Consider the following 22,086-nt stretch of genomic DNA (forward strand, 5'->3'; position numbering starts at 1 on the left):
TTTAGAAAACTACATGAGAATGCTTTGAAAGATGATAAGACATGTTCTCTAACATGTTGGACTGGTACCGAAAAACGTATGTGAAATTTGTGGAAAAGAAACAACTGTAACACTGTGAGAGGAGCAAATATCAGTCTTCAGTTTTCTTAATTTTGGTTACAATAATTTGTTTAATCACTGTAAATATTAAATTCATATTTTAATTTAAAACATGATTTTTTTGAGGACTATAGATACGTTTATATTGATTGATAGTCTAGGATTTGAGATGGGAATATTAGGTATCGATGATTACATTCTTCAATATAAAAACCGGGTCCGCTTATCGTACCCTACCCAAATCCAGTATTATTCTTATTGATTTTTGGAAGTTGTTTTGATATATAAGGAATATACCAAAATTAGTTATAGGATGAATATAATAGAAATAAATAATTTTTCAATATATTAACATCACAGTTTAATTATCGAAGCAAATAAACTAGATGATATGTTAGACAGCAACTTGCTTACATGAAAGTCCCAGTTAACATTTTTTCAACTATTAGACCTAAAAAGTTCTGAAAAATTCCAATATTGTTAATAATTTTTAAACAAGTTTTAAAATAAAGATAATAATAACAGCTATATTTTAGTAACAATAAATACTACTAAGTATTATTATTAACTACATTAATACATACTCGTCAAAAAAGATCATCTCATAAATCAATTTATTCAAGAACTTTTTACTGTCATGAAGAGCCCAAGTTAAAATAATATAGCCTAACCTTAAACGCTGACAGCTCGTCAGGCGATATAATAACATATCGGGAAAATCAGCTGACATACTTTGGGCTATGAAAACCAATACCTATTGCAAATTACCAATTTTAATTGTTAAATTATGCAATTATAAACAAGGCGATTAATTGTTGCCGTCTCAGATGGCCTTGCTGTTATCAGTCACTCAATTAACACAAACACTGAAACACCAATCACTCATGCGCATGAAGCAAAACTAGGGAGCCAATCAGAATCTTGTGTGTTAGTAGTAACTTTACTTTGTTTGTTATCAAACAGCTGATGTCTGATTCATATTCTGCTAGCCTTTTTCGAATTGTTGAAATTGAAACTAGTCTAGGCTAATTGCTTGCTAAGCTTGTAGTTCTGTTAGTGTAGTGTGATGGTTGCTAAGTGCTTATTGGACTAGTAGTTCTTCAATCCAATTTTGGTAAGGCATTTGGTTTAACAGTTAATTTTTATGGATTTGCAAATATGGTAATTTGGTTACTTGAAGATAATTTAAATCGTTAATCCGAGACATCTGATGTAGTTTAATACATAGCTAATATGCAGCTTATGTTCCTATTCTTTTGAATGGAGGAACTATTAACCTATCGACAAATACAATATTACACAGTCCAGTCAAATAATTTTAGTATTAAAACAAATTTGGATGGAACAGATACTCGTAAGTATTTATACAATAAGTAATAAGTAGACGCATCACAGGTTTTTTCTTTATTTAAAACATCATAATTTATAATCATTAAATAGGCCCTTTTTCATTAGAAAAAATCTTAAGTAAATTAAAATAAGTAAAACCTGTACAACAATTAAGTATGATATAATACAACATTTTTACACTTACAATAAATGGATATTTGTAAATGGTGAATCATAGACCTAGTAGAAGTATTACCCTTGAGATAATTCATTAATATTTTTGACATTGTAAAATAATTGTATTGATAGTAGAGAATGAACCTATAATTTATAAGGTATTAAATCAATGAGAAGAACTTCTGGTGGTTGGTCTTTTTTTACTTATTGATAGGACACAATGATACTAACATTTTAAAACATTAACTTCATCCAAGTTATATCAACATTATTTGTTGATTTTTCAAATGAAAAATTAAAAAAAAACTAAATTAAATGAAAAGCTGCAGAAAACAAGTCCAAAAGTCCTTAAAAATAAAATAAAATCTAAAATAAAGGAATTAGTATCAGAGTTGAATGGGCTGACTCTAATGCCTCTGGCAGTTAGAGAGGCTATGGCAAAGCCTACACACTGATGACTACAATTGAAAAATATTCCTCTACATAGTACAAACAAATTAAAATTCTTGAAGATCTGATGATAAATACTTGATAGCCTTAAACATTTTATAAACTCATCCAACCTTTATTTTCTAGGTAAGAAATCAAAATTAAGAATCTGGAAAAGTGTTCTGTTAAATAGGGAATTGTTAACAGTGTTGTTTTAGGTACATACTGTGGATAATGTAAGATAACACAAAATTATCCAGTATTGATCTATTAATATCATTGGAGACAAATTAATAATATATTTAGCATACAGATATTTTCTCACACAATGGCATGGCATAAGCTGCAGTAGTCTATCGTTAAATAATGTGAACTCTGCTAATTAGTAATTATTGCTTAATAATGTCAAAAAAGGTCGTCTGTCTACTTGTTTTTTTTTTACCATAGTTGGTATCAGTGAGGTTCACAGCCAGAGTAGTCAATCAAAATTTTAACGTTATAAACATATTCTACTCGTCCTCGTCCTCCTGAACAAAAATATATATTGTTTTAGGAGACGTACAAATTACAGATAACTATTTTTCATAATAATTGAAATGTAAATGTCAATTTGTGAGTATACAGGGAGGCGCATATGTCAGTTTCCCCATAAAATTGGGATATTTTGTTTCGATAGGTTGGTAACAATGTTAAGTTGGCAGCAACACAGAGTAAGTCCATTGTTATCTGTTCCAGTGGCTAGTCTAAAGTGACACTCTTTGCATTTGTTATGTGTGTTTTTAAAATGTTTACAACCCAACAACGAGTTTACATCCTTCAGTTGTGGTGGAAGCATAGTAAAAATACTGCTATAATAATTGAAGAATTTAGTGGTCGCGATACCCACTTGACAGTATATGCGGAAGTTAAATTAGAAATTTGAAAACACAGGAATTGTTTTAAATGCTCCGAAGTGTGGTCATCCACAATCAATTTGCAACAAAGAAAACCTGCAGACAGTTGCTCAAGCTTATGTCGCCAGTCCCTGTAAATCGACTTGTAAGGCATCTGCTGAACTAGAAATATCAAGAAGCGTTTAAAGAATAGTAAAACTATTAATATTTAGGCCATACTGTCCATCTTTACTTGAAGCGCTTCACAATGATTCCAATAGGCGATTGGAATTCTTTAAGGCTGATCCAAATTTGTTGCGATCAATTTTGTGGTGTGATAAGGCATGTTTCAAACTAAATGGATGCATTAATCGGTGTAACTGCGTGTACTGGTCAGATGTAAATCCTCATAATGTAATCCAAGTAGAACTCAATGTGCCCGGGGTTATGGTATGGGGAGGTAATTCGAGTACTGCACTGATTGGTCCTTATTTTCTTCAAGGAAATTTTAACTCAGAAAATTACTTATGGTTGCTGCAAGATGTAGGTAGTAGTTTCAGAACTCCTGTCTTCAATATTCATTCGCTCATCTGGCAACAAGATGGTGCCCCAGTACATTTCGGTATCCAAGTTCAACATTTTTTAAATAACACATTTAATAAATAGATTGGTCGCCGTAGTACAATCGATTGGCCTGCGCACTCACCAGACCTGACCTCATGTGATTTTTCACTGTGGGGTATTATAAAGGAGACTAAACCTTGACGGACTCAGAAACCTAATTAGAAATTGCATTTGAACTTGTTAATAACAATAAACTTTTATTGCTAAAAATTTTTGATCCTGTTCTCAGTCATTGTATGAATTGTATACAAAATCAATGTGGACATTTTGAACAACTGCTATAAACATTGTATGTTAATATGTAAGTAATTTCAAATAATGAATTTGTTTTCTGGCCTAAAAGTGTTTTATTCAATTAACTTATAACATCTTTAAATTTCTCTTCTGGGGAAACTGAAATATCCACCACCCTGTAGTTGTATATCATGTTATCTATGATGTTCCCCATTATCTGCTCATGATAGCTTATCTGAGTGTTCTGTGGTCAGAACAGTTTAGTACAGCACCCAGCAATTAGTTACTAAAATTTAAAATTACTAAAAATTAAGTATTAATAGAGTTTTGAGAACAACTGTGTGTATTAGAGAAAAGAGATAAAATTCAGGTACTGTATAATAATTTAGTAAAATTAATAAAAGGATGTGCTTGATTTTTTTTTTAGAAATCTAAAAAGTAAATGTCTCTAAATGTATTAATTTTTGTGTTTTTTCTTGGTATGGCCACTTGGTTAATAGTTTATTTTGTAAATTGGGTACTTTGACAATATAATTATATTGTAATGTTTATATGTGTTTAATGCAGAGTGACTCGGGAGGATCTTTGGTCTGCAAACAGGCAGACAGCCGGTGATATCTTTGCGGTATTGTCAGCTGCCATATGATTGTCTAGACCAAAATTCCTCAGAGTTTGTACAGAGGTAACTTTTTTAGTTGAATGGATCTCATCAGATCATCAAAATTATGTCTGGTGCCCCTTTAGTGGTCATCATCACGAGAGAGAAGATCTTGGGATCAGACAACCTTTACCTGAGCCTAGATGATTTCATTAAGTACATTAGTGGGCTCAGACATATTACTAGTCAGAAAACAGAAATTCTTTATTGATAACCTTTAAGATTACAACTAGGATCAAATATTTAAAATGTACATAGTTATTATAAATTATAAAAGTTCATGTTGGTCTTGATCATATCTTGTATTATGCTAATGGCAATCACCATTTTGTGGAAGGTCTCTTGATAAGCAGTACAATATGGTTTCCAGAATATATAGAGAAATCACCGTCAATATTTTAAATTCTTTAAAAGTAGCTCTAAAACTTTTTGTAGGTCCTAGCTAGCTCATTATTTATTGCTTTATTCTGAATTTTGAGGAATTTCAATAGGCTAAATTGAGTTGTGCCTCCCCGTGCTGTTATCCCATACCTGAGATGACTTTCAAATAGCACATAGTACGCTATGTTGGTAGATTCAAGAGTGTTACTACATATTTTGATTGGGTCTTTTGCAAAGCATAAAGTGATGAATTTAGCTTTAGGCGTAAGTTGTGATTTATCCATGTCAGTGCATTATTTAGTGTTAGTTCTAAATAATTCATGTCTTCTGTTCCTTGAATATCACGCATTTCGGATACATAAATTGTATTAGTTCCTAAAGTGAATTGTTTCAAGTTGCAGAATCGTATTTGCAGTATTGTTGGACTGCCTAATTTTTTTGTACTAATATAAAATTCAATATGAAACATTTAAGTGGGTTTTGGTCAATTAGCACATAACTATAATACTGGGACTGAACTAAATATTGCCCCTCCATATCATAAATTAATTTTATTTTAATTCAATATATATATATATATATATATATATATATATATATAGATATAGAATTTTTTTTATTCATTAATGAAAAACACTAAAAATTGTATATTAATCACAAGATTTTTAGTTATGAACTAAAAGATAGATGTGTGAATGTTATCTTTATTATCTGGAAAAAATTAGAAGAAAATTTAAAACTTAAAATATGTAAAGAAGTTAAAATAAGAATAATTATTTAGACACTATGATTCAGTTGATTTTTATCTTATGATTATATAGATTCTGAAAATTCTGAATTAATAATAAATTAAATTGATATTTTTATGAATTTGTGAAATTTAATTTGTAGATTAGTATTTTAATATGGCTTCAAAGATAGTATTCAGTGTAAAAAGTAATTAATTGTAGAATTTTAATAAGAAGATTTGAATTTTCTTGTATATGCTAAACATGAGTTCTTGCTACTTGAGTCACAATTATATCGTATGCATTAAAAATATTAAGAGGCTATCTAAAAATCATATCCAATTAATTATAAGTTCATTTAAATCACCAAAAAAATATTTTTTATTCGGTGTGTTAGTTATTGCTTGTAAAAAGTTAGTAACATCAGTAATATTACTGGTAATATGTTTCAGGATACTTGTAAGGAGCTAAATAAAATTGAGGAAATGTCTTCTTCATGTACTTTTCCTCCAGATTTCCTCATTGGCTGTGCGTCAGCGTCATACCAAGTGGAAGGGGGATGGAATGCTGATGGTAAGTAGTTATAACAAAATAATTGCTTAACATAATTTTAGGAATTAGCTTTAAGTATTTAACTAGCACAAAAATAATATAAATAAAATACTATAATTGTTAACAACTTGTAAGCTCCCATTTTGGACAGAGTTACATAAAGGCCTCTGTATTCTGGATTTACAAAGATTTCAAACATGAATCATCACATTTTAGAGGTCTTCATGTAAAGCTGTCTCTATCCATCCATTTTATGAAAGAAAAAAATATTCCTCACACTACATGAAACATTACTGTAGGCTTATAAATATTCATTGATGTAAAAGTTTAATCTGCACTAATTCATAACATAAGGAGGAGGGATATGATTATATTATAATAATGTTGTTGACTCACAACCATGTAAATAAACTTTATTATGATTGGAAATGATTGTGGCCTTGTGTTAACGGGTTACAGCGAAACTCGGACAGGACTACTATAGTGGAACTATATTTTGAGCATGAGTGTAATTTACCCCATTAACCCCTTATCACGGTACCGTCTCGTGATCGGCATTTTGGTACCTTATCGGACGTCATGAGATGACGATGAAGATGACATACATTATTAAATATTTGTTTATACAATAGTATGGGCTCAAATAATAAAATGTATATATTAAAATTAAACTAAACAACATGTACTATACATACAAATATGTATCAATCCCAGAAAAATAAGAGCGTGATCAGCATTTCAGTACCGTGTCGGCCGTTGTGAGACAGTTCCGTAATGACGACATACGTTATTAAATATTTGTTTTAAAACATTAGTATGGGCTCAAATAATAAAGTTTATGTATTAAACAAAAGAACATGTACTATACATATAAATATGTATTAACTCCAGAACAACAATGTGAATCAAAATGTAATACTATACCCTTACGCTTTTTGCGTGTTTGCTAGGATATTTGTAAGGAGAACACAAATTTCACATTTTACAAAAATCTACGTAAGAAAAACATTTAGATAAATCAATAAAATAAAATTTTCTACTTAAAAATATTAAATTTCCTTTAAAACTACACCAAATATCATAGATTATACCTGTGTTTGTACCAAAAAAATTTCTTCCATTCAAAATTAAAATTTTTTTTTTAATTAATCTCGAATTAAAAAAATCTTATATACTTCAGTGCTTATAAAATTCTAGTATATTATAACCTGTTTCATTAGCTAAAAAAAACAATAGCTCAGTCAACCAAATAGCAATAAAATGGAATGTTTTGTGAGTTTTGCTAAAACCCATGCATTTTTTTGCATATTTAATGGAATTTCTACAAGGAGGTTAGGTGCAAGAATATTGAGTAGCTAATGGGTTAAATAACAAATTCATTATCATTACTTTAACTTGACTTTAAGTATTTTAATTGTTTAGAGCCAAGAGTTTTCTGCCAATTATGTCATGGATCTTTAGATACACTATATACAAGGACAGAATTAGTCTCTTCTACATACAGTAATAAAAAGAAAGCCAGTAAATGTAAAAACTGTGTTTTATACTATGTAAATTGGACAATAACATTTTATTTATAATTCATTATAGATTCGTCCAGGATCGATTATAATGACTAAAAATAAAAATAGGTTTTGTACCCTAATGTCAATCCCATACACTTGTATGTATTTGTATGGTAACATGTTTTGAAGATTAACCTTCATTGTCAGACCTTAGTAGCCGTGGTGGTGGATGGCTTTGTCATAAAATTAAAATTACACAACAACACATATACAAATAAAGAAACAAATATCACTAGCACAAAATTACACAAACACAATCGTGCGTGATGTTACATGTAGATGGCTGAGCCTGCAGTAGGGCAGTGACAGGTGGATGACTGGAATTACGTAACCTGAGTTACTGGTTCTGACCTGCATGTGTGTTATCATTCCAATCAGCTGTTCTGACTAGCGGGCGGTCCTTTCTACTGTTGATAACAGTGTTGAAGATGATATTAGATTTGTATTGTAATTTTTCATTTAACAGGTTTACTACTGTCACCACTCTTAAAAGCTGCATAAATTTCATATTTTTCTAATGTTGATAATAAACTGCTCATATTACAATTATGTATTTCTTCCAAGAGATTTTCAATTTAATTTATGTTGTGATTTTCATCCAGTAGATGTTGGGTGAAAGTAGACCATTTTTATTTATTTAATTTTACTTTTGTTTGTTGAACGTGTTTAATAAAACTTTTGTTTCATAAGCCTTTAACTTTTGTTCATTAAATATTTGTTGTTAAACAAAGACAAAACACTTTTTGAATTTTTTAAAACTTTACTTCTACTTGCAAATGACTTTAAGTAGTGAAAACTTGATGGTTGCTGCCGCCACCGCTTGTGTAAACTATATGCTTAAATAGCTAAAAGACAGTTTTTCGTGCATCCTTTCTTTGGAAGATAGGAAGATATATAGCGGTAGTGATCAATTAGTACTAGATTTGCACATAGAGATGAGGTAGACTTGTTGACAGTGGAGAACAAATTGCAGTTTTGAAAAACTTATCGATGAGTACAGACTTTGAGTACTTTATTCAGTTTATTGGAAGACAGATTTAAAAGAAAATTGTATCATTTAGTTAGTTATCATTGAATTTCTTTGATCTTTACAAACTCGGTCTGGGATGGCTGCAACTTGTTGAAAAACACACTTTTGGTTGTAAAACATTGCTCAACTGTTATATTGAATTTTTAAACTTGTTGTACATGTCTGTTATAAAACACAAGCTTATTAAACAAGCTGCATAGTGTAAACGTGACTTAAGAATGCAGCATTACAAGATAGGTTGTAGGCTTGACATCTAAGATCCAGTTGGGACAAGTCCTTGTCTTGTGTGGTCTGACCGGCCCCCCACTATTCCTGTATAAAAATAGATTTCTGTGTCAAATGATATCCAGATATCCAGCCACCAAATGATGAGTACTATACTGCTTGTATATACAAGTAGTTCATATACACAATTTTTTATTGTCTGATATCGTGAAATGGACACCAATATTTGTTTAGAACTTGGTCATAAGCGTGGCTATACAATTTCCGCAATTTCGTTTCACTTTCACCAGCATCAAAACTGAAGTGTTCACGTTAGGAAAATGTTTGTGCTGTTTGTATTATTCATACTAATAACTATAAATATATACAATTTGCAATGATCCTCTACATTGTTTACTTAGAAGAAAAATGTATTCTACCTGTAATGTATTGTAACCTGAATGATTCTATGGTTTCTTATCAAAGTAAAACTAACCTCTATAGTTTTTATAAGAGATGTATAAAAAATTATGTGTATGTATTCTTAAGTTTTAGTTTCATGAAAGTTTTACATGTATCTGTCTAGGAGAAATGAAGCTTTAAATGTTTAAAATACAAATTATTAGTAAGTATTAATTATTTCTTGTAAATGCTACATTCAACCCAGTCTATCTAGAGTGACTCATACAAGTCCTCATAACAAGATCATCACTACCAGTGTCATTGGCACCAGATTACTTAATGTTATTGTGTTTACATATTTTTCTGATTTAACTTATCACACCACAAAAATTCCATTACATAATCTTCAACTGTTCATTGTGTAACCCCCTGAATGCCAAGTGATGGTTGTGTTCTACAGCAAGCTTCACTACAGCCACAAAATAGTCATTTGGCACTAAGAGAAATAAATTGCACTCACATTAAAAGTAGTAATGACTTGAAAATGGGTAAATTTATTTTATGTAGATACCCAATTTAATTCACCAAAATTAAACTTAAGGGCTTACTTAATAAAAGATAATCATCCAAGTTTTGTTCTAATAGGAGAAAAGCATCAGGCATTATTATTTTTTTAGTGTTATTTAAATCAAAAGAATAAAAATCTATACACTGCTTATTTATATCAAAATGTCTATTTTTGTCATAACAATTATTAAATATGTCTATTTGATGAGAGTGCAAGAAATACTTGCTTTGTTTTGTATATAATCTGAGTGGTGAGTGACCTCAGTATATATTTCCAATGTTAAAACCTCATTTCAAATAATGGCTTAACGATCATAGAAATATCTTCCTCATGAAATCACTAATGAATGTTGATTTTGTATTTTTAAGTAAATTTCATAAGAATCTGCCTATTGCAGAATGTTTGGAAATAATTTTCTAGTCAAAGTTTTTCTTAGAATCTAAAACCACCATAATCTGAAAATTTATACATATGTGCTTATGATGTATATATGGGTGGACTTATGGAATATTAGCTTGTGTATAAGCAGTTTCAATTCAATTCAATTCGTTTATTGCCGTTAAATAACATATGTTACAATAGGCTTTGTCACATTAGTCAATTAAATGGTAGCACAATGATATAAATAAAATAGTAGACATTTGACTTCAGTGCAAATTTGATGTAAGATAGCTTGTTGTTTATCAATGTGTCTTAATCTAAATATAACAATTAACAATATATAACAGTGAAAAAATATAACAATTAACAAACATAACAATTAATAAAATTAACAATCAATAAATACAACAAATAATAAAAAAATTACAAAATATGAGAATAAATTAATATATATATAAATATTACACCTAAAATTATGTCATCTAATGAAACATTGTAGACTTCGTCTAAACTATAAAACGCTTTTTTTTTAAAACCATTTCTTAAGAACTAATTTAAAACTATTTACAGACAAAGACTTTACATTTAGAGGTAATTTGTTAAAAAAGCTTTATGCCAATATGTATGTAATTACTTTTCGTCTTACTTAGACGTACAAATTTTTCATCAATAAGGTTTTTATTTCTGGTGTTATATACATGTTTACTGCTTCGTAAATTAAATTCTGCATAGTGGTCTTTAACATACATAATTGATTGAAACATGAACACACAGGGTAACGTTAGAATACTCAGATCAATAAAATGCGGTCTACATGATTCAGTGTCCCCAATTCCCACTATACATCTAATCGCCTTCTTTTGCCAGATAAAAAACCTGTTGTTGAGCCCCAGAGGAGTTTCCCCAAAGAGTTGTACCGTATATAATAGGTGACAGTGAAAAAAAGAGTAGTAAGCATTTAAAATAAGCTCCCTACTGGTACATGTTTTTAGTTTCCTTAATAAGAAAAGAACTTTAGCCAATTTTTTACACAATTGATTTGTATGTTCATTCCAACTAAGCTTGCAGTCTAGATTTATTCCTAGGAGTTTAACAGATCTATTTTCAGTGTTTTTAAGCCCAAAAACAATTCTTTCAGTCTTATTTTTATTAAGTAATAATTTATTATTTTCAAGCCATATGCAAGACTTTTTAAATGTGGTTTCACTGTCTTCGAGTAATATATTAAGATCTTTTCCTGCATTTAACAATGTTGTGTCATCAGCATATAAAGCACAATTACTGGATAAGAAACTTGGGAGGTCATTAGTAAAAATAATAAAAAGAAATGGCCCAAGTACTGAGCCCTGGAGAACCCCGTTTAATACTTTTTGCAGGCTTGATTGTTGTTCACCAGTTTTAACCATTTGATATCTATCCCTCAAGTACGACCTTAATAGATTTAGCTCATTTTGCACAATACCGTAAAATTCAAGTTTTGTCATAAGAATATCGTGAGACACAATGTCAAACGCTTTACTTAGGTCCAACAAGGTTGCATGAGTATAATTTTTTTCTTCAAATCCTTGAAATACATAGGACACTATATTTTCTATAGCATTGATGGTAGAAAGACCTTTCCTAAAACCATATTGACTTGATGATAGAAATCTATTTATTTCAAAGTACTTATTGAGTTGTTCCTTAATTATAGCTTCTACAACTTTTGACATAACTGGGACTAGTGATATTGGACGATAATTACTTTGAGAGTAAATATCTCCTTTCTTAAAAACAGGTATTGTAATGGTAAGTTTCAGACACTTAGGATAGATACCCTCAAAAAAACATCCAGTTTATCAAATAGGCCAAAGGATGGTATCAATTTACAATAACGTGACCATGGAAAGGTATGTTCATTTTTTTTTCCTGAAAACAATAGTGAAGAAAAAATTCGTCGGCAACGAAAATCAAAGGAGTTACGATTTTTTGAAATCCTCTGAAAACTCTGTTTTTGACAGTACCTCTGGCTGAAATGATGCTGACACTAGTACGTTAATCCTGTCAACGATGCCTGCCCGCTGCGCAGTGCTGTGCACTGCTTGCTCTTTTAGAAAAAAAAATTAACTCGAGCTTGCAAAAGTCGAATCCCAGATCACGTGATGCCCCTGCTCCTTAACCCTCCAAGTGTTGTTCGACAAAATTTTGTCGGTTATTTTCCATCCTTAACGCAATAATGCCCGAAAGGCATCAATATAATACAATAATATACTTTCCCCCCAGTTTATATGCACCTGTGATAATAATACTTGGATATAAATGCTCAACCCCAGGAAAAAAGTCCATTTTCTATGGTCACGCTATTGTAAATAAATACCCAAAGGACATAGCAAAACACTGTAACATTGCTTTAATACATAATTTGATAAACCATAAAAATCTTTGGACTTTGAACTACTGAGTTTTTTAATACATCTTTCTACATCAAGTACAGTTACATCATTCCATTTAAAATTATTTAAAATATTAAAATGTGTTGTTTCTAGCATTTTGTCTACATTTACAATATTGGCTGGGTTTGAATTTGGTATAATATCATTACAAATATTTACAAAGTAATCGTTAAAATTTTCAGCGGAGAAAGGAAAACTATGATTTTTGTTGCTGCTCTCCCTCCCCATTTCTGAATTTATGACCTTCCAAGCTGCCTTACACTTGTTGTCAGAAGTAGTTATAAAATTATCATTGGCTCTCAACTTTGCTATTCTAATTTCATACCTATAGATTTTTTTAAATCTAGCATAAGCTCCTTTGTACACTGTGTTGGTTTTAGATTTGTCAAAATAAAGTAAAAGTAAATTTTTTATATGTTTTAATTTTGGATTGTACCAGTTTTTAACAGACCGAAAATCTCTAGGTTTTGATTGTTTTTGATTTTTTATAGGACAGAATTGGTTATAAAGATCAGAGATAGCCTCCAAGAAAAATTGAAAAGCCTGTTCAACGGAACAAAACCTTGACAATTCACCAAGCCAATCTAATCTGCTTAACCTACTTATAAAACTATTTACAGAATAGTTATTCAAAGGTCTAAAAGTACTTACTGTTGTTTGGTCCTTGCAATTATTTTTATAATTTCCGGTATTGATTTTCAATTTAATATTAAGTTTTAATCCTAAATGATCGGAGAGATGTGGCTGAATTATTTCACATGAATATTCGTCATTATGTTTGTTTGTAATAATGTTATCAAGACAGGCATTTAATCGAGTTGGGTTTTTGTTTAAACAATACAGGTTATGAGATCTTAACATATTCTGAAAATTAATTATTTTTTTATCTGTAAAACGAATATCCAAATTACCAGTTATAACCAGATTACAACTCTTAAATTTGTTACATTTATTCAAAAAGAGAATCAGATTATTTAGAGCATCATTGAACACTTCAATAATTGAATCTGGTGTTCTATAAACTGTGATAACAATTAGTTTTATACTGGGGAAAACAACTGATGCTACTTCAAACATCTTTTCAAGACTAAATTGCTCTACATTTATTGGTTCATAATCATATACAAAACTATTACTAACATATATAGATACTCCCCCATGTCCTAAATTTTTTCTACAATAATTGGCTGCCAAATTATACCCATTAGGCAAGTAGAGATCCACCTCCAGAGGAGCAAGCCAATGTTCATTAAGGCAAATTATATCATATTTACCTTCATTTAAAAATATATCTAATTCATTAACCTTATTTCTAAGACATTGAATATTTATATGAAAAATTGTAATGCTATCAGAAAATTGGTGTATGTTATTGTAAAGTCCTATGTCTTCAACCCCTCTTCTGACAATGTGAAGTTTCCCGCTGGCATGGAGAGAACATTAGTCCAATTGGGTTTGGTAGTAGTCCTGGATCGAGGTGACATCGATTCTCCGGTGATGTGTCTCAGGGACTCCCATATCTTCATTGCCAACCATGTCTTTCCTACTGAATTAAAATGCATACCATGTACAGTATGCATGTATCTCCCAGCTGTACTTGCTTCTACAAAACTCACATTATCATAATGGTCACTTAATTGTGACCAGCATCACAGTTATTGATGCTGTAATTTTTTAATAGATTCAAACTGAACTTGGTTCAGAAACAGTATTTGCACATAGCTTGGATGAGTTCATTGGCCAATCTCAACCAGCCTTTCACATTTATACAAAAGTTTTAACTCAACTTTTAGCCAAGGTATACTCAAAACGGTACTTTTAAAAATATAGTTATGAATTTCAAACAAATTATTATTTATATATTTTTGATATCTTAAGGTTTATAATATGGTAGCTGTTTTCAAATTTGGATAAGAAATCCAAACAGCTTTGACCAATACAAAAATCAGCATAATCATATTACTAGACACAAAACTCTTCTTGCCTTTCCAATCCATAAAACTTCTTTATTTGACAAATGTCCACTATATATGGGAATTCGGTTATATAATTTTTTACCATCACTAAAAGAGCTTAAAAAAATAATTTTCAAAATAGTATTAAAAACCTCCTCATAGAAAAGGCTTATTACAGTCAGTGTAAATGAAATGCAGAAAGATTTTTCAAATAATATAACTAATCAATTTTGAAATCCCAACCCATGCAATTATTTATTATTACACCGTATTATCATTTCAGTCTATGTAAAATAAGGATGATTTATTATTTTGTATAGACATAATACTGTATAGACAATTCATGCAGTACATACTGTAACACTTGTAGTTTAGTTATACTTTTTTTAAACTCGACCATGCACCTGTTTGTATTACTTATATGTAATTATTCAAATGTCAATGTGCAATAAATACTTTGAATTTGAAATTATCTAATTTATTATGAATTGTGGAGCAAAATTAATATGAATTTAGAATTCATAGGTTAATATTAAAATAATGTTTGTTATGTTAAGTGTATTTTAATATCTTGAAATATTTCCAAACAGCAGCCATACAAAGTTTTGAGAGGAACAATAACATTGTGGAAATTAAATTGTTAACACAATAAGTGTAGTAATTTTATTAGATTCAGAATAAACTTGGTATAGAAACAGTATTTGCATTTAGCTTGAATCAGTGCAATTACTAATCTAAACTAATAAAAAGTTTTAAGATGGGAGTGAATTAAATTTCAGAAAAGGAATGGTTATATCTAAGTTATTATGCATTGTAGAGCTAAATGAATATGACTTTTAAAATGCGCCATTTACAACAATGTTTGTTTTTATATAGTTTTATATATCTTGTAAGGTTTCAAAATAGTGGCTATACAAAATGTTTGAAACTAACGAGTAACACTGAATCGTTTTAAGTGAGTTTTACAACATTTAAATACAATGTAAAAAAATTTGCCAAGATTAGTTATAAAAAGTTAAAGCTAAGAAAACAAAGTTAATTATGATGTAGTCAAGTGGGGGGCATGCATGGAAAACATCATCATTAGCACAGTATGATTTTCATGCTTTAATAATGAATAAAACTGTTAATAAAGTTTTAGTTGAGTAATACTCCGATTTTAAAGTGGATTTATACCAATAACGACTGGATTAGAAAAAAAAGTTATTCTTATAATATAATTGAGATAACCTGGAACTGGTGAGAACTACATTCTGAATAGTTGTAATGCTATTGTATCTGATGAAACTTGTCATTTAAAATTAAATTAAATTTCCTTTATAATAAATAGTTCTATGAATATATAATATTAATATTCTTTTGAGTTTTCAAGTACAAAGATTAAATTCAGTATTTGTGATTCTAAAAAATGGCATGAACAGTTCACAGCTTCAAATTTGTCAAATTTAGGTTAAAGTGGTAAAAGTCTAAATGCGTGAAGTCTCAGTTCACAGATCAATTATGTTTTCATTTTATAAAATAAAGACTACATTGTACAGACAAAGGGGAGAATATCTGGGACCACTTGACTCACACTCAGCCAGACAAGATCAAGAACAGAGACAACGGAGATGTGGCCTGTGACTCTTACAACAAATACAGAGAAGATGTGCAACTGATCAAGGACATTGGGGTGAGAATAATTAATTGAATGCAAACTTTCAGCAGAGGCTACATTTGGATTTTATGGTGTCTACAGTCATATCTAGATTTATACAAATCCAATTATTTCTTACTAAAATTATTGACCCTTATTGAGTGGCCAATATAGGCCAAATGTTTCTCTATACTTATACCATAGCTGATTGTTATATAATATTTTGTAACTCAGAATAATATTTCAATCAGTATTAAGACATATTAAACAATGAGTGAAGTGAGTGGTGCATACATAGTGAGTAGATGACTTGTCTCTAGTTATATCATCTCTCAAGGTTTCATCTCTCTAAATTACGTTTTGATATAAATAAAAAAAGTACAGTAAAAAAATTGTATTGTATACATTTGAAAGTGACACTAAAAATCTATTTTTCAACTTACTACTCACCATACAAATTTAGACACTTATCATAATGAATTAGTTTTGAAATTCCAGCTTTATAGAATTCTACCAACTGAGACTTCAACCAGGTAATCACACCCTCCCTCAGTTCTTGTCGTCATCAAAGTGCTGCTGCGCAAACCAAGTCTTCATCACTGGAAATAGGTGGTAGTTACTGGGTGCAAGTGGGTATACTGTAAGGCGGATGTGGAAACACATCCCACTTAAAAGTATCCATGACTTCTCGAATCCGATTTGCCATGTGTGGTAGGGCATTGTCGTACAAAAACAAAATTTTAGAACTAACCTTCCTCTGCGCTTGTTTTGTATTCCTCTTCTTAACTCTTGCAAGGTTTCACAATACCTCACAGAATTTATGGTTGTGGCATATTCTAACAAATCAACAAGAAGAACTCCTTTCATGTCCCAATAAACAGTTGCCATAATCTTCCATGTCGACAATGTTTGCTTGTATTTTCTTGGTATTTTTTGGAGGGGATTGTGTATGCCCCCACTCCATAGATTTTAATTTGGTTTTGCAATTAATATCATTCACCCAAATTTATGCTAACCTAACTTCTGTGTGACAATTACGTGTAACAAACTCCTTGAAATTTGAAAAAAAACTAAGTGAGAGTTTTGTTATTGTGAATTGGCGGTCTTCTTTAATCTTCTTATCAACTTTAGAGACAATTTCATCAGTCACAATGTTTGGCCGTCCACTTTGTTCATCATCATGCACATTAGTTCAGCCATATTTAAACCTAATGCACCACTGACACACTCCACTTTCAGTAATCACATCGTTCCCATAACCTTCACAGAGTTGGCAATAAATCTCAATCCGTTTATTGTGCTTAGCCAACAAAAACTACACATTTTAAGCTGCTATTGTACAACAACAAGGAGCTACAGTAATCACTGGCATGGCTGGATAGCCACTGAACGGAGAAACACCCTGACATAAGTCGGAATTTATATAACACAACGTAGCATTCATTTGAAATTTAATTTAATTTGAAATTGAAATTTCTGAAAGGGAACATCCTAATCTTTATCACAAGAGAATTTATATAATACAACCTACTCACAGTATACCTCATTGATCACTGACTGAAAAATTTGAATTAATGATGAAATCACTTAAACCATTTGCTCTTTTCTCAAGAGTGATAGAGGTCTTTCTATTGTGAAAGCTAACCAAAGAAAGAAGCTGGGCAATCGCCAGCAGTGATGGGGTTGATATTGCCGGAAATCGTGACTTTAGCCTACGACCCAAACTGTTATGTTTGAATTTAATATTTGCTAATAATATTATAAATTATGGATTTCTTTAGTAGCTATTAAAATTAAAAAATTCGAATCTATTCAAATGTAAAATTGACTTATCTTTTTCTTTATTAATGTGATTCGGCATTTGTCATCGACGATTGTATTTCCGCTTACCAATCTTGCCGCAAACTGTTTGGAAACTAAATTTGAATTGAACTGATCTGACATTTTTAGATGAATAATAGACGATATTTTTTTAAGCTATTGAATTTGTTACTTTTACTATAAAAATCAGAAATAATATTACAATATTGCTGTAATCTGCTGGCCGACACCTAGATAAATGTGTTTCTGAAAAACCAAAATGAGAATTTTTATTTTCCATTTAAACTTGTGCATATTATAATAAGTGTTCTTTTCAATATGTTATTGTGGGAAATTGAGATAGGGTTGAAATTTTGATGAGCGAGTGATTGTAATTACCTGTTAATTATGTTTTCAGTTCAACCACTACAGATTTTCAATCAGCTGGAGTCGAGTGCTGCCCACTGGTTATGACAACGTTGTGAGCAAAGCTGGCCTTGGCTATTACCACAGATTGATAGATCAATTGAAGGCCAATGGAATTGAGCCTATTGTAAGTGTAAATGTTGTTAATTATATTCTTTGGATAATATTTGTGATTTATTAAGTAATTAATTCATTGGGTAATTTCTCTAAGTATGGGGTTTTCTTCTTCCATCCAAGATAGTGATGAAAAATTTGCAATTTTGTATATATTTTATTGTTATTTTCATACCTATCTATTAAGACCCTAATCTGAGATGTTGGCTTTGAGAAATGTCAAAAGGTCAATTCTTTTTCTTTTGCTCCTGATTTCCTCTTGTTTGGGAAGTGAAAATGGGTTTTCACATAACTCTTGAATTGGGAAGGCAGTGCACGGACTTAGCTTCAATCCAAGTGTATTGTTTTGTTTCTTTTCTGGACTAATAAAATTAAGATGAAGGTAATTACATCTCCCATATTCACATTGCATGGTGGAAACTCCTTTAAAGCCCCAGTAATGCTTGAAAATTTTACTCTCACTTTTTCTTCTTCACATTTTATCACAGTTTTATACTTGTCGAAGTAACTATTAGAAAGTGGTTTCCATTTGATCACTGCTTTTCCCTTTCACCAGTAGTTGTAGCGGCAAAAGATAAAAAGATATGACTACAGGATTTCTTTTAAGTCAAGAGTGTGTATGTGGAGTAAGGCATCCTTTATTTAGTTTTTAATATTTCTATTTTGATGCCTGGAAGGTGGCAAGCTTGTACCTTATCTTTGTACAAAAAAAAAGACAAAAAGTCTCATTTCAAGCAAATAGGAGATTGCTTGTGTTCGGAATGCTCTTAGTGGTGGAAAACAGTTTTTTAGAAAATATCTTCAGCACAATATGTTGATTAAAGTAATTCACAGATCAATGGACAATTTAGAATTTACATCAACTTAACGTTGTGAAACTATTATTAGAAATAGACAGACAGTTCTAGAATCAAGAAATTTGTTGTTGTAATCGTTCTTAATTTGGAGCTTTAGAACAATATATAGAAATTTTCCATTGAAAATCACTAATGTATAAAATAAAAAAAAAAATGTGTAGTAATAGTAGAATATGCTATTTCTACAGTTCTGAACATATCTATCAATGTCTCAGTTCAGTTAGCAGAAATAATTATGTTTATATCTATATTGAAATAATGAGTGTATTTTAAAATGTATGCCTGTCTAAGGTCACACTCTACCATTGGGACCTTCCTCAGCCTCTACAGGAACTCGGGGGATGGGTCAATCCTCTTATGTCTGATTACTTCCAGAAATATGCCAGAGTTATGTTTGAAGAATTCGGTGATAAGGTTTGTGATTATAACATAAACTCATAGTAAATTATAAAGATCTATAATTTTTATAAGCATGTCAGTAGTTTATTAATTAAATTAAATGTGATGGATAAAAAGTTTGTTTATTTTAGAATTATTGATAAAGCAGTATTTGATCAATTTTTGTAGAAAATCAGCCTATTGGAATTGTCCACATGGTAGCTCTTAACTTAAGAAATATTTCCACATTACTTCATCAAACATGGCCCCCAGAGGCCTCAACCACTCCCCATTTCAAAACATGTTAATCTCGGTGTAGCTGGATTGAACACCCTGGACTTAGTCATTACTAACGCAATTTCTATTGAAATTGATAGCGATGTTACTTCCTTTGTTCAGGAAAATGGTCTACATCAATCTCTTGAAATAACATTACACAGTCTGTAATGGGTTCATAAGGAAGAATAAGCTGGTATTTCAACATTCCTTCCAGGGACTATCTAGATCTTTATAATGATATTGCTAAACTCAGTTTGCCTGATATTCCTTTGAATATTTCTGTTGATGCTGCCATTGAGGATTTTAATTTTGCTGTTATTCATGATATGAAAAAGTAATATATCTCTGAAAGAACTAAGATGGCAAAGATGCCTAAGTGGTTTTCTCCTCATCTTGTTAATCTATTTAAGCAGAAGAAAACAGACCATAGAAAATTCAGGAGGATTGATAAACCTATTGACTATGCAATTTGCTCCTGCCTCAGAAAAGATGTCCAGGCTAAACTAGTTCTTTGTAAGAAAATGTTTTGTCAGGATGTTGAGGAGGAGATGCAGTCTAATCCAGCCAACTTTTGGAAGTATATGAACAGGTTTAGGAGGATCCTACTGTCGTTCCTATAGTGACTATTGTCACGTTCAAATATATTTATGGGAAAGTATTCCATCTTTTTTCCCTTATCAATATAGCTTTTTTTAAGTGGGCATTCTATAATATGTAATCTGACTTATCTTTTTCCTTTTGATGGTGCAATGGTTGAAAGTCTTGGGCAAGTTGATACCATATATTTTAACTTAAAGAAAGCTTTTGATAAGCTCCCTCACCATTTAACCTTTCCAGCGTTATTGACGCGGATCCGCGGAGGGCCACTACAAGCTCAAAACGTCATTGCCGTGGATCCGCGTTTTTGCATTCTTTATTTTCTTACTGCTATGTTAGTTGAATATTTTGCTGCTAGATGGTTCTAGTAGTCATGCGACATACAGACGGGTTGCCCCGCCTCGAATTTCTGTTACAATGGGAGTGGCAGTTGCTACTAATTGGCCAAACACTGTCTAGCGGGCATGGCCCCGCGCCTTTCACAAAGTCATTGACGGGAGCTCCCGTCAAGGCATCTAGCCAGTTAGTTAGTGGGAAGCGTCCGGTACACGCATATGTATTTTGGTTATCGCTAATTTTCTGTTGTTTCCTATTCTTTTTTAAAGTAAATTATTCATATTATATACAGCAGTTTCCAGTATTTATTTAGTGTTTTTTACCATTATTCGTGTGAATGGCGAAACCAGACGATTCGGAATTTGAAGATTCGGTAATTTTGAACAATTACTTGGTCAACCCCAAACTTTTTCATATTTTACTACGGTCATAAGGATGTTATCAGAAAGCAAGAAACATAATTCAAGCCCCGCAAGGCTGTCCTACAGGTTGCCGAGCGATAAGAAGGTTCAAAGTCCACGCGATAACAGTGGCTTGCGGGAGCTGCGCGGAATGTCAGTTGTGACAGCCCGCCACCAAATAAACACTCTTTGTCTACTTTTGTATTTTTCTAATTTTATTGGTTTGTAATATAGTATATGTTTATCTATAAAACTGTGTTTAATTTCCATACTTACTGAATAAATAAAAAAATATTGGTGACAACTACACTGCTATTCTACGATATTCTCAAAAGTTAAAAATTAGCGTAGGAAATCTAAAAAGGGTTAAACAAATTTTATTCACCGTTAAATAACTCTATTTTGACATACAGAAACGAAAAAAAATTTAACTTTACACATTAGAAATTTAAAAAAATTGTAACTTTATCAAAGATCAGGTCTAATTTTTCGTGACGCTTAAAGGGTTAATATTAATGTAACTGCCTGCTTTTGGTTTCTCTGCAGATCTTGTTTCTTGGACACAGTTATATGTGCAACAAAGGCTTTTCAGAGTATGGTTTGGGGACATAATGTTTGACTGTTTCACTGCGTTCTCAGGGG

General features: G+C 31.1%; 1 protein-coding gene across 1 annotated transcript; it reads left to right on the forward strand.

Moving 5' to 3' along the window:
* Positions 1–1,280: 1,280 nt before the first annotated feature.
* LOC124358418 (myrosinase 1-like) lies at positions 1,281–20,730 on the forward strand. Its single transcript, XM_046810716.1, has 6 exons — positions 1,281–1,453; positions 5,984–6,104; positions 16,159–16,292; positions 18,475–18,609; positions 19,745–19,867; positions 20,644–20,730. Exons 1-6 carry the CDS (start codon positions 1,439–1,441, stop codon positions 20,728–20,730), a joined length of 615 nt encoding a protein of 204 aa, XP_046666672.1. The 5' UTR covers positions 1,281–1,438.
* Positions 20,731–22,086: the final 1,356 nt, after the last annotated feature.

Source organism: Homalodisca vitripennis, chromosome 3, assembly GCF_021130785.1.
Source record: "Homalodisca vitripennis isolate AUS2020 chromosome 3, UT_GWSS_2.1, whole genome shotgun sequence".
Classification (NCBI taxonomy): Eukaryota; Metazoa; Arthropoda; class Insecta; order Hemiptera; family Cicadellidae; genus Homalodisca; species Homalodisca vitripennis.

Excerpts from the sequence above, each read along its gene's own strand:
- LOC124358418 (XM_046810716.1), top strand. Across the intron at positions 18,610-19,744 it reads CCAATGGAATTGAGCCTATT|GTCACACTCTACCATTGGGA; the intron begins GTAAGTGTAAAT and ends TGCCTGTCTAAG. Across the intron at positions 19,868-20,643 it reads TTGAAGAATTCGGTGATAAG|GATGTTGAGGAGGAGATGCA; the intron begins GTTTGTGATTAT and ends ATGTTTTGTCAG.